This window comes from Archocentrus centrarchus, chromosome 6 (genome assembly GCF_007364275.1).
Source record: "Archocentrus centrarchus isolate MPI-CPG fArcCen1 chromosome 6, fArcCen1, whole genome shotgun sequence".
Classification (NCBI taxonomy): domain Eukaryota; kingdom Metazoa; phylum Chordata; class Actinopteri; order Cichliformes; family Cichlidae; genus Archocentrus; species Archocentrus centrarchus.
In genome coordinates this window covers 7,826,926-7,840,448 of record NC_044351.1, presented here as the reverse complement: position 1 = coordinate 7,840,448, position 13,523 = coordinate 7,826,926, and the positions used below count along the sequence as shown (strand labels likewise).

General features: G+C 40.2%; 1 protein-coding gene across 1 annotated transcript in view; it reads right to left on the bottom strand.

Annotated features, from left to right (window-relative positions):
* Positions 1-12,328, bottom strand: part of asz1 (ankyrin repeat, SAM and basic leucine zipper domain containing 1) — a 43,599-nt gene extending 31,271 nt beyond the window's left edge. The window contains exons 1-4 of the mRNA XM_030731045.1: positions 12,147-12,328; positions 10,897-10,999; positions 10,520-10,642; positions 4,804-4,915 (exon numbers count right to left, since the gene is read on the bottom strand). Of these exons, the coding sequence (XP_030586905.1) occupies positions 4,804-4,915; positions 10,520-10,642; positions 10,897-10,999; positions 12,147-12,254 (446 nt within the window). The 5' untranslated portion in view covers positions 12,255-12,328. The remainder of the gene's footprint in view (positions 1-4,803; positions 4,916-10,519; positions 10,643-10,896; positions 11,000-12,146) is intronic.
* Between the last annotated feature and the right edge of the window lie 1,195 nt (positions 12,329-13,523).

Sequence of the window (13,523 nt, the reverse complement as noted above, 5' to 3'; positions counted from 1 at the left end):
CAGCTGGTGTTAATCACTGGTTTGATATTCAGACGTAAGAGGCAATGGGAAGGAGGGGAAGGTTTATCCTCTGCACCCACATGAACCTCACATTCTTTTTTCCCCAATGTTGGGGGCTATTGGCCCCTCTCCGCACCCCCTCCCTTCATCTGCCATCTCTGTGTCTTATTATCCAGCTTCAAATATTTTGTCTGGGAAGGAACCAATCAATTTCCTAATGCTACAGTCTGTCTGTGTGTGTGTGAACAGCGGGTTTCAGGTGGCATGTATCGTGCATGTACTGGCATTCTGGCTGTGACAGTGTGGCAGTGTATTAGGGAAAGCTAAACAAGAAGACCACTGGGGGGTCTGCATCCACACTTTGACACAGCAAAATTCCACAGATGGTATCAGTAAAAGTGCTTCAAGAATGATCTGTTCTCAATCTTTTCCACGAGAGGACATTTTTCAAGTTCTTTACTGAGGCAGGAAACCAGAGTTTATATCCAATCACTGCAAAGGCTGATGGAGCCCAAACTTACCCAGTCGCTTGTACATTTAGCCATCAATATATCAGAAGGCAAAAGACAAACTCCCAAAATAGTTTCTTCAGGGTTTGGGATCAATTCACAGAACAGGTGTTTTGGAAGTGTTTGTGCAGCGTTTTTGTTTGTTTTATTTATTTGCTTTGTCTTCTCTCTTTAAATAAAACAAATTTTTCAGTTTTTAGGATAATTGTAATCATTTGCAATTTATACATGTGCAAAACACTTATACATGTGTGTGTCATGCTACCGGCCTATATGCACATAATTTACAGCTCAAAAACCTATTTAGCTCTTATTTTATTTATTTCATTAAGATAGGATTCACATGTATGCACTGCTTCCACTTGAAGACAGGCGTGCTGGGCATTTGCTGGTATCTCTGCTGATGCAATTGTCATAACAACAAAAACTAATCACTTAAGGCTAGCATGAGCCAAACTACCTGCATATTACTAACATTTCTGCACATACAAGTGATGAGTCTTCACAATTAAATTCCATCTTATTTATATAGCGCCCAATCACAACAGTCACCTCAAGTGATCGACTTCCTCATTTGATTGTCTGGTGCACATAAAGTCAAACTTTTCTTAACTTCTGCACATAAGCAACGTGAGCAAAGCAACACAGCCACAATTAGGTTCGAGGCACTTATATATGTGATATTGCAATTTTTCCTAAGATTAATCAAAAAAGGATTTACAATACAGAAACGCCCACCTTCTGAAAAGAATGCTCATTCATACACTCAGTACTTTGTTGGGGTGTGACATGGACGTGATCAAATTGTGGCACTGCTGAGGTGCTGCTTTAACAACAACCTTCAGCTTGTCTGTATTTTTGGGTTAGCTCTTACTCATCTTCTTCTTGTACCCCAAAAGCTTCTCCTCTGGGGTTCAGGTTAGGTGAGTTGGCTGGCCAATCCTAACATGGTCAGATGTTTTGGTACTGTGGACAGGTGTAAAGTCCTGCTGGAAAAGGAAAGCTGCATCTCCATAAAGCTTGTCAGCAGATGGAAGCATAAAATTCTCTAAAATCTCCTGGTGGACAGCTGTGTTGACCTTGGACTTTAGAAAACACGGTTGAACAACCAGCTCCTACACCAGGGTGGCTGTGGCTCAGGAGGTATTGGATGGTTGGTGGTTCGATCCCTGGCTCTTCCAGTCTGCATACCAAAGTATTCTTGGGCAAAATTTTGAACCTGTATGTGTACATCGGAGCGTGGCTGTGCGTGAATGTTAGATAGAAAGAAGACATAGAAAGTGCTTGTGTGAATGAGACATGTTATAAAAAGCGCTTTGAGTGCTCATATAGAGTAGTAGTATCTAAGAACCAGTCCATTTACCAGCAGATGACACAACACCCCTAATAGTCAAAACTTCAAACACTCTCCAGATTCTAAAACCTTGATTTCCACATGAAAAATTAAATTTACTTTCATCTGAAAAGAGGATTTTGGACTACTGAGCAACAGTCCAGAATTTTTCCTCCTTAAGACTACAATCACACTAGAGAAAACAAGCGAGGCTGCTGCACGATCAAAATTATTGCCTTTGAAAAGTCACTTCAAAAACAGGGACCAGGTCTGAGACCACCTGCAGTCAGTTGCCGTCTTGAAACCGACTTTAGTGCATCAAGACAGCAAGAAACCAGGGATAAAACAGCAGTGAGATCAAATCAGACTGCTACTATCTACACCAGATGTGTAGTGCTGCACCAGAGCCAGGTGCAGACTCATCACCAGATGAGCAAGCAGAATCCACACATCAACCGTAACTCTCTCAGCCACAGACTGGGCCAGATCTAAATGGGCCAAATTCATAAACAAAACAGACTCTGCTAGTTCGTTCCATGATCAGCATTCTACCAAAAGCAGCGCAAATCTGCAGCTCAAAAATGGGGTCATGAGCAATGTACTAAGGAAATACAATGCAATCAAAGGTTTTACATGTGTTTCTTTGTGAAAACAGCATGGCAGTTCAGATAAATAAGAGGAGGCTGAAGAACAATCAATATGTTTATGATAAAAGGGTGAACAAGATCAACCCTAACCTGACTGCATCATTTACAGCCCAAGATGCTGTAAAACACGTTACAGACCCAAATCATTTTCACATATTTATTAGCTCTCAAACTATAAAGTCTGCTGTTGATCTCAGTAAATGGAAGAAGATGCGTCCTTTCCTGTACAGAGATTTACAGATGTGGGTTAAAAAGAGGGTGATGCACTGCAGATGATGAGCTGGAGAAAAGCAGAAAAACATCTGTCACCAAAGCAGACTGTTTTTTTTTCTTCAGGAACCTACTTTAGTGTAATATTAATACTGAATTTTGGCATTATTTTAATATTAAAAATTGAAGCTAAGCGGCACAGCTGGTCAAATAATGCTAAGTGGATGTGGGATTTAATTCTGGCGCGTTGATCCATTTGTATTGTTGCATCTGATTGTAAGCATCTGAAGAGGGAAGTGTGAGACTGGGAATATTGTACATATTAATTTAATGCAACATAATAACAAAGTCCCATTAATGGCTGTATTTTGACATATGTATGTATCAGTGCCTATCAAGGAAAGGGAAAGAAAGAAACATGAATGTTGCTCTGTGTGTGCGCACTGCTGAGAAAAGACAGGGAGAGCTGACCTCTGCGTAGAAATGTGACTAAAAGCCTGAAACACTCGAACACACTGCTCACTGATGTTTCCTTGTATGTGTCTTGCTTCAGGATTCTCCTCCTACAGTAGCTCTTTACCTACGATGCTCCGCTAACTTCAGTCCAGTTGTGCTGTGTTTCATCAAAATCCCAGTATTACTGCAAAGCAGGAATACGTGGGGCTCGGCTTCAACACTCAGGCCGACAGGACGGAGCCAAAGTTTTGGCACAGTGCTCATAGTTTTGAGCCATCCAGCTGTGCCAATTACGCACTCATTCTGATAACATCTCCCCCTCTCATTCCAAATAAATAAACACTCCTAGCAGCAATTGCCACACACATTGGTTACAAAATAAGACATGCTTTTCGGTGTTAAATTTAGCGTAATTTACAGTAAATTGCATGCCACAAACCTTAGTAACTGAGGTTTGTGTGTTTCATTATTTGATGGAGCAGACAAATCGCACTCAGCGCAGACTGATTACAACATTTTGGCAATCTGTCTGTGTTTATAAAATAGATAGCAAACCTTCACCAGTCTGTTTGAGAATGAGTGCAGTCAGTCTGAGTCGGACCGAGACAGGTTGTCCCCTATGCAATCGCCTTGCAACCAAAAATGGTTGCCCAGAGGTTGGGGGCGCTGCACCCTCAACCCAATCATATAAAACCCTGAGGGACTCCACAATTTAGTACAGAGTAAGGAGAGCTGTGATGACCAGTGGTAATACGACTTTTTTGTTGCAGCCTCTCGATAAATGTTTTATGGTCTTCTGTATCAAACGCTGCACATAAGTCAAGTAGCACAAGAACAGAATATTTACTATTATCACCAGTTCTTAAAATATAATTTGTCACCCTAATAAACATAGTCTCAGTACTGGCTGAGACTAAAACCTGGCTGAAATTTTTCAAAGATACTTTTCTGATGTAACGCTTCAGGAAGTTGTAGACAATATTCACCGAAACAATTTCCTATGAAAAGTAACTTTGATATCAGTCTGTAATTGTTGTGTTCAGAAGGTTTGAGGCCAGATTTTTTCATGAGTGGTTGCACACAGGCTATCTTTAAATATTCTGGGACACAGCCTGAGGACAGAAAACTGCTAATTACCAAGGGCAAGTCTAAGAGGCAGTGCCATCATCAATGCAGCTTGATGAGCTTTTCAGTTGCACCACCGTGCTTAAAAGCCTGCTCTGTTGCTTTGTTTTCTTACCTACACACCAGGGCTTTGGGCCAACAAATTACCAATACCACACTGACTGGGTTCAATTCAATAAAGTGTGTAAAAATCCTTTTGCCCACGCTTCACACTCTGTTTGTTTGTCTGTCTGTCTGATACCCGCCTGTACATGTACATGCCATAACAGGACATTCCAAACAAAACACACAAATATACACACACTGTATGGAGCACAGTGGTGCATAATGCTACCACATGGCAGCTAAACATAAGAGAACCATCAAAGGAAATCTGATCCAGCACCTCGGTTTTTTCCTCCGCTGTTCTAGAGAAGTATGAAATGTTTTTATTTGGCCTACAGCAAAACGGGTGTGACTGTGCGTACTGTGTTGAAAATCCCATAAATATTTTGACCTGAAACACATCTGCACCCTCCCTCACCTGTCCACCATGTTGGGATCAGCATTTCTGGACAGCAGAAGCTCCACGCAATGTGCAATTTTGTCCTCGCTGGCAGATGCCGTGCAGCTGGCCATGAGCACCGTCCAGTGATCTGCGGAAAAGAACAACAACAATTTTAAGAGTCAGTTTTATTTTAATAAACATTTAGTTTAGCTCTGATTATTAAAAAAATACATTAAAACCATAGCAAGCTGGCACCAATCAAGCACATATAAAGAATGCCACTGACAATGGGGACAAAATTTTTAGTTTCTTTTTTTTTTTTCTGTCACTCTTGGATAGAGTAGATACAGACAGACTGCAGCTGACAAAATCCACCTGTGTGTGAAACTCATGTTAGGCACACTTGTTGGCTGCTGTAGGGGCAGCTGCACCTACATGCTGGACATGCATCTAAAACACATCCTTTTTTTTTCGCATCTGACAAAGCTTCAGAGGAAGCATTAAGAACCATACTCTCTGGGGTTGAAGGATATTCATGCCTGAATGAAACCTGTAATTGCATGAAGAGATGTCAAAGAAACAAATCAGTTTCAGGATAGTCAAATTGCAGAGATCTCAAGCACTACTTTATTGTGGTAACAAGATCATTTTTCAGTGTTTCCCCTCACATACTGTAGTTGGTTACTTGGCCAGGTATATTAATGGTTGCCTAAGAATAGTTGGTGCCTACTTTTTCAGCATTTCATTTTTAACTGTCTCAATGAGTGCCACGATCTGCCTTTGATTTCCTAGCGGACAATACCCTCACTCTTATTTTGAAAGGTCAACCACCACTATCCAGCCAGCCTGGCCCTACCAGCTTGGTCGTGATGCTGTTGTGGCGGTCTGTGATAACATTCAGCAGTGAGTCCTGCCTTGGACGGCAGCTAAAGAGCACAGTCCTTGTTGTGGTCTTGATCTCTGCTGCCAGTTCGAGGGCCACTCTAACCAACACCTGCAACAGGTGGATGCAGAGCTCACTGAGCCTGGACTTAACAAAGACTACTGTCACCAGCTGCGGTTCATGAATATATTCACGTTCACGTATTTTACCACTCAAGTTCACGTATTCCTTACCTCTAAATCTGTGTCTATGCCTTCAGTCTCTGTCAGGTTGTCACAGCTACATCCATCTTGTTTTCTCTTTCTGGCTCTCTATGTTTCTGCATTTTTCTTATTTGCCCATTTGAGATGCTTTTTCCTCCCACCACTGTGCAACAGTTTGTGTATTGTTAAGTTATTAAGAACCCAAACTGACTCCCTTAAAGTTCAACATGGTTTTTTTTGTCTGTATTAGTTTTCTGAAATTATTATGTTTTACTGAAGGGTCTATTCTGGCCAGTCAGGCAAAGAATCACAAGATTATCTGGTTCCTTTGTCAACCCTTATTTGCATAACAGACAAAGCTATTGTTATGTGCAAAAACGTCACCTTCACAGCTCCAAACTTTTCTGTCTCATGTTTGTTTATGAAGAATTACATGGTTAAGTCACTGTATTTAACTCACGGTAATAAATGGAATGACAACCTCATAATTTATAATGGCATGATGATTTGAGGAAAGAGGTTTTTTTCCATCCCAGGGATATAAAACATCATGCAGCAATGAGGAAAAAATATGTGAACCTGGATAGAGCGATGGAGACTGATAGCGGTTTATCTAGCAACAGGAAGTGTGGTTGCTTTTATGCACTATTTGACTTCAGAGGATTTGTCTCCTTATCTTAAACTGATAAAAGTGGTCTAAGACCTGTGGCAATGCCTTCAATTCCTGTTTTGTTCCGGCAATGAGTGACTCTCCAACTTGTGTGCTTCTAAATGCATTTGAATGTTTCCCTGCATGTGTGTGTGCACAAATACCTGGGTCTCTACATCTGTATATGGGTTTCTGTGTCTTTGTGGCTGTGCATGTTTGGCTCCATATCTGTGTGTGTTTATATTATGTTCGTGTGGGTGTAAACCAGACAGCCTGGTTTGCGTCTACAGAGGGCTGGAGTAAATAAATCTGAGGCCTGAGAATTAGTGAGAGGGCATGACAGCAGCATGGTGAGCTTTATCAATCACTAATGCATTCCTCTACTCAGCTTCACTGCTTGGACAAATGCTATCAGTACATGACCACACATACCCCCCCACCCCCACCCCCACCTCATTTAATCATTTCCTTCACCTGCCTGAAGCAGCAGATGCCAAGAAAGTCATGTGAAATCACACACAGAGTCTAACTGAGCAGTCTGGACTGAGAATGAATTATTATCAGATATCAACACTGTGGCTAGTGCTGTGGATCTTGGGTTTGAGGGGGTTTTTTTTCAGTGGACACCCAGGAAAATTAATTAAGAATGAAGTGGTTTCAAATACTTTATAGTAACTGCAGCAGAAACTGACAGGGATGCCGAAAAAGAAAAAAAAAAAGTTTTTTTTTTATCTTATCATGAGAAATTAATAATTTTGGTATTTTAAAGCTGAAAATGTTTAAATTATCAGCAAATCAATTTGCTTGCCTATTGCGTCTGCTGTTACTTGTGAATGCTGTTCATAACAAAGAAATATTACTGGTGGCAAGTAACACAACTTGTTTAAAGAAAACAGGGGTGAGTGATCTGATGATTTTGTGGATGTTCCAGAAGGACAATAAAGCAGGGCATGGTTTAGGACAGGTGACTACATCCATCTTTTTTATACAGTCTGTGTCTCCGATGAGTCTGTGGGCAGCACTGACTCAATCATGGATTATGATTCTATTTCAAAACAGTGTCCCAATCTTTCACCCATACAAACAAACATCACATAATCAGAACACGGTGAGTGTTACACTGCACCTTTGCTTCTAAAAACCTCCCAATTTCCAGAGGTCAAAGGTCACAATTACACTAGCCTACCAATATTTCTTTGACCATAAAGTTATCATTCCATTTGATTCAGTAGGAAAAGGCTACAAAAACTATTTTAACAAAACTTCAACATGAAGATTTATTATTGTTCTGAATGAAGTAGCGTCAACTTCCAAATTCTCCAGCGAAAACTATACATTGCTGCTATATGGCACACTTTGAACTTAGCAAAATGTGTTCATGGTGTGTGCTCTAACTGCAATTCTGCAAGGGGATGCATGGTTTTATTAGTATAAAACTGTAAACCTCTTAGCATGAAGGAGTTCTGCTCCCTTGGTTGTTTTACCCAGACTGATCTCGATCCAACAGATGCCTTCAATTTTTCTTGCTTTGGGACAAGGGTGCCGTGTGCATGAACTAAAAAGAACTCAAAGGATCAGCGGAGTGTTTCTGCAAGAGTTACTCATTGGCGTCACTGCCATTAAGTAATGTCAGATGAAGCATAGTGGTGCACAGGTCTGATTGGTTCCCTGGTCTTTGGCTGTAGCAGGTGAGGAAATTGATAAAATATGCCATGTGGGGAAGGATAACTCAACACCAATGCAACAGAGACTGCCAGAGGGATTAGGTCAGGCTGTTTAATATTCAAGCCTAGTCAAAAATGCAGCAGTGTTGCCTAATCAGACTATCTGCCCTCCCTGAAAAGCAGAGGGTGAAAGGTCACACAGGGGTCAGTGGGGCCTACGCTAGTTAATACTGACCACCAGTTCAAAGTAGTCTGCTTAAACTCTATTTTTTTATCCATTTAATTTTAAGACTGTTAGAGGGTTAGCACACTGTAAAAAGTTTTCATGTATTCTAGAGTATAGCATAAAAGGCTGTAATCGTGAGCGCTTACTATTACAGTAGGATTACTGAACCCCAGTCGCCTCACAACAGTGTGTTTACATTTAATGAGAGCTAACCAATCAATGAATAACAAGTGACTAGTCCTGATCTCAAGTTAAATATCTTATAAAGGACATTTCATTCACTATTGTGATAATATCTGTACATTTCCCACTGGTTTAGAATGGGTCTTTACATGCACAGATAAAGAAAAAATATCAATTACACTTGAGTCAATGAAACCCAGTTAATAAACACTGGTTAAAAAATATATAATAGTACAAAATTAGTGATATGCAGATTCGCAGCAAACTAAAACCTCATTGAAGGCAGAGCCTTCAAAGGCAAGGTTACCAAAGGCGGCGTTGGTATCTAGTTTCACAGATCTGTATGGATGGATTTTTCCAATTTGCATTTTTTTGTAATTGCAGCCTGCCCATATTGATTTTTGCTGATTATGATGTTCTTTCTGAGAACTATAACTGACAGCAGATACCTGACATATTTTAACTTCCCAAACAAAAGCAGGTGCAACAGATTTACATGACAAAACAAATGTCAGGTACTTCCATCATTTTCCAGTATGTTTATAAATTCACCAGATAAAAGGACATGGACCCTTTACTCTGTACTCCACTGATCTCCATAATTTTCCTTGTAACTGTTTTGATCCTTTGACTGCTCATACTGATGTTTTTGTATATTTGGTCCTGATCTGCTTACAAGTCTTTTTTCAGAGGTAGATTTGCAGTTGTGTTAAAAAAAAAATGATTAGAAAACCGATCAGTTACATTGCTGGCTATGCAGTCCCTATAAAACTGTTGTGAGAGCCTGGTCCACATTATAAGTCAGACTTGTTCTTAGTGGGCATTGGACTCTGCCAGGGCCGCTCTGTCACCAATTCTGTTCACAATTTTTATGGACAGGATTTCTAGGCACAGCCACGGAGCGGAGGGTGTCTGGTTTGGTGGTTTCAGGATCTGCTTTTGTTGGCTTCATCAAGCAGTTACCTAAAGCTCGCACTGAGGCAGTTTGCAGCTGAGTGTAAAGTGGCTAGTATGAGAAATAGCACCTCAAAGTCCAATGCCATGGCTCTCAGTGAGAAAGACGTATCCACTATGGATCAGAGATGAGTTGATGCCCCAAATGGAGGAGTTTAAGTATCACAGGGTCTTGTTCACGAGTGAGCGGAGAGTGGAGTGGGAGATTGACAGCCAGATTGGTGTTATGTCTGGGTCATGCGTGCTGTACCAGTCTGTTGTGGTAAAGAGAGCTAAGCATGAAAGTTCCAGGTATGTCCCACTTCCCAGTGGCGGCCTCAGGACATACTGGAGAGATTACATCTCTCGGCTGGCTTGGGAATGCCTTGGTACCCTCTCCCTAGAAGAGCTGGAGGAGATGCCTGGGGAAAGTCAGGTGTAGGTATCTTGCTTAGACTGACTGCTGCCCTTGCAACACAGACGGACAACGGACGGACGAATGGATGGATGGACGGATTTTACTGTGTGCTCATTATGATCAAATGATCATATGATTATGATCAAATCATCAGATTAACAATTTTCTGTGGCATTATTCTTTTGACTTACTTGCAGCAATAGTGTTGCATTTCACTGTTATATTTGCTGTTATATTTTAGATCTCTATCACTCATTCCTTTGATAATGTCTCTGACTGGAGTAGGTGGTGTTAAATTTAATTTAGATTTTATGCTAAAGAAGAGTCAAATGATGTGAAAAGCCCTTTTTTATGTGAGTGCGCACAGAGCCTAAAACAGAGAGCCTACATTAGCAAAGAAAGTTGATAACCACCCTTGCTGTACCTGTTATCTCTGATTGGGGTTTTAGGTTTTGTTATGCCAGCAAATGCAAAGAAAGTCTGGCTATGCTGAACTTGCTCAAGAGCGAACTGAAAGCAAAAAAATGGGCAAGCAACCTTAAACTCTATTTATACTCACAGAAAACACTTTTTGGATAACATATTGGTCTGACCTTTGCTGAAATTGGCACTGGCCCCTCTATCCAAAAGCAGTTTGGCCAGGTCGTAGTTGGCAACACTGACAGCACACATAAGTGGAGTCCAATCATATCCGAGCCTGGTCTCCACATCCATGCCTGTCCACAGCAAGACAGAACAAGAGGATCAAATTAAGTGATACTTTTGAAGAACGGAACCAAATTGATGTATTTTTGATTTTTTAGCAGTGCAATAAAGTAGTGAAGGTGTGCATTTTTTACATGTATTGTCCAAGTAAAGTAGCAACCTTCATGAAAATAATCATATATAACTGAAGAACTGTTAGACTATTACTGCATTATTTAGAGCCAACTATGATGTTGTTTGATCCAAAAACAAATGAAGTGCTTGCCATTGTCCAACAGCTGTTCAACAGTGTCGGTGTCTCCTTCACTGATGGCTCTCTTCAACACTGACACTTTATCTTCTGCATGTGTTAGAACAGCCTTCAGCTCCTGAGAAAATATGGAACAATCACAATCAAAACTAACAAGGATTTTCTGCATACAAAAAAAAATGCTTGTGCATAAAAAGAGCTTGTGGCCTTTTACCAAAGGAAAATCAACAAGACTATAATTAAATATTTCTTAGCTTTTTTTAATACAGGTTTTAATTCAAGCTTAATTTGTTTTTTTGTTTATCAAACAGCCAAAAATAACCGGAAAACATCTCAGTAAAGTAACAATACAGCGCTTCACTATATGCAGACTAATTGTGCAGTCAACCCTGAAGACCTGTTTTAAACCAGGAAAAACTCTAATTCAGGTTAATTGCATTGTGCAGATATAATAAGTCATTTTTAACTCTGTTCTGCTTTGCTTTACTGAATTTTGTTTAGCTAGTTTACAGAACTACTGTATTGTATTATATTGTTTTTGTATTATATTCTATTTTACTGAGCTACTCTCCTTTGTTTGAGCTATTTTGTTATAAATTGAGTACCATCTTAGCTAAGTGTTGGAATAAACTATATCTGAAATGCATCTGTAACATCTGTATGGTGTGTGTCTGTGGATGTCATGATGGCAGGTGGCCTCATGGCAGGCATGTGTAAATCTCAAGTTTTATTATTATTTAGCCCATGCAGCAGGGTTTCCTTGCTCAAAGTGGGTCTTTGGGGGGCACGTTTGCACAAAAGCACAACTTGTGCACACAGAAGTCCATGCATTTTCTGGCTATTTTTGTCCATTTTACAAAAAAAGTGACCCTCAGGTAAATCGAACCACGCTTAAAAGCAACCTGTTAGAAATACTTTTAAACCCAACGTTTCTGTATGTAGGAACCTTGTGTAAGTTATGGTGATGTTCATTTTTGAGCAGCCTCCAAATAGCAAGTCAACAACATGACGGGTGAAAATAAGTTTCAATTATGTAAACTCCTAAGACTAAGCTCTTTATCATAACTATTTTTTAAACCAGCCTGGGTTTTCTTCAGTTAATAAACTGCCTAGAGTTGGACTAGCTTGCTACCTACAGAAAAAAAGCAAATGTGAGGCTGGTTAAGTTAGCTTATTTAGATACAGAGCTTGCAGCTGTTGCTAGTTAGTGCTATCAGGTAGTTTGATCAGCATACGAAAAGATGAAGGGCACTGGCATTGAGAACCTTGTTGCAACAAGACTTTTTATCCGAACAAGACGAGATATCCCACTCATCTTCGCTGGCGTCGCTTTCATTTCCAGCCGCAAAGGCATAATCCATAAAGCTGGCCATGATGTACCGTAGCCTCTCAGGTTGCTGTTACCCAGTTAAGGTTACCGGAGACAGCACAAAGCTGTTGGAGGATGTGCAGCGTTGCAACCTGGTGATGGGCGGAGTTTGAGGCCGCACCAATTTAAAGACTGTAGTTTAGTAGGAAAAAACTAATGGAAATAACAGTATGATGTTTACCTATTGTTGCACTATTTTGTTAATTAAAATTGTGCCTTAAAATTGTGTGGGTTTTCTATTTTTCAAATTTTATTGCTACAGTATGGGCGATGAATCTCAGCTGTGAATACTTAGATGTAGTTTTTTTGTTTTTTGCTCCTGATTACTTTTCTATTCCGAGTGATAAGTTAGTTATGTAAAGCTGCTGCACACTTTTACAGGTGTTTTCCTGATTAGACCAACTTCCTTTAGGTGTTCATAAACGTATTTCTTTCTTTCTTTCTTTGCAGAAAGGTGGGAGCTGTCGTTTTTTTCAACTTAAACTAAACGTAACCTGCGTGAAGGTAGGATTTATTGTAGGACTGCTTTATTGGACCCCATTAGATGTTATCTAAGTGTACCTAATAAATTGACAGCAGCTGCAAAGGATAGTCAGTGTCCAGGAGAGGTCCCTCTTTCCGCTGGGCAAGGAAAGACCGGATTCAGCAAACTGAAAGCAGCAGTGTCTCCCTGTATCTTTCCTCAGCTCCATTAATACCCTTTATCCTTTCCCTCTCACACAGTCAAAAATTACACTGAAGTAACCTTTAAAGAGGTCATAAATGGAGTCAAAATTCTTTACTTCTTTAAAAATTAAATAAGCACTTTTTACGATTTACTTTGGCAACACGCACACTGTTCTTTTCGCAGTGATTTTCGTAGTTACTTATTTTTTCACAAAGTTGCTCTTCCCCTTCATCTTCCTCACATCCTGGTTTGCTGCTTTCAGTATGATTTTTCGCTTATGGCAGCTTGTTTTCTCTGCATTTTGAAGGAGTGTTTCTACAAGAAACCTGAAATGAAACCTGCACCTTTGAACAGTTCTCTGCTCCTTTTACTCAAAATTCTAAATCATCTCAATCTGATCTGATGGTTGTATTACCTGTCAGCAGCAAGTGATCCAATACCACACTTTATCTCTGTTCCTTTTGGGAATGTCTTGAAGTTTTGACCCTCCCTAACCTCAGTGCCTTTTTTTTTTTTTAAAGTTTCAAATGAATCGAAATATCCAGGAACTGCCTGCTATGTTGTGTTTCATAGGGAGTCATTCAGAGGCAGATCAGTAGACCTGCA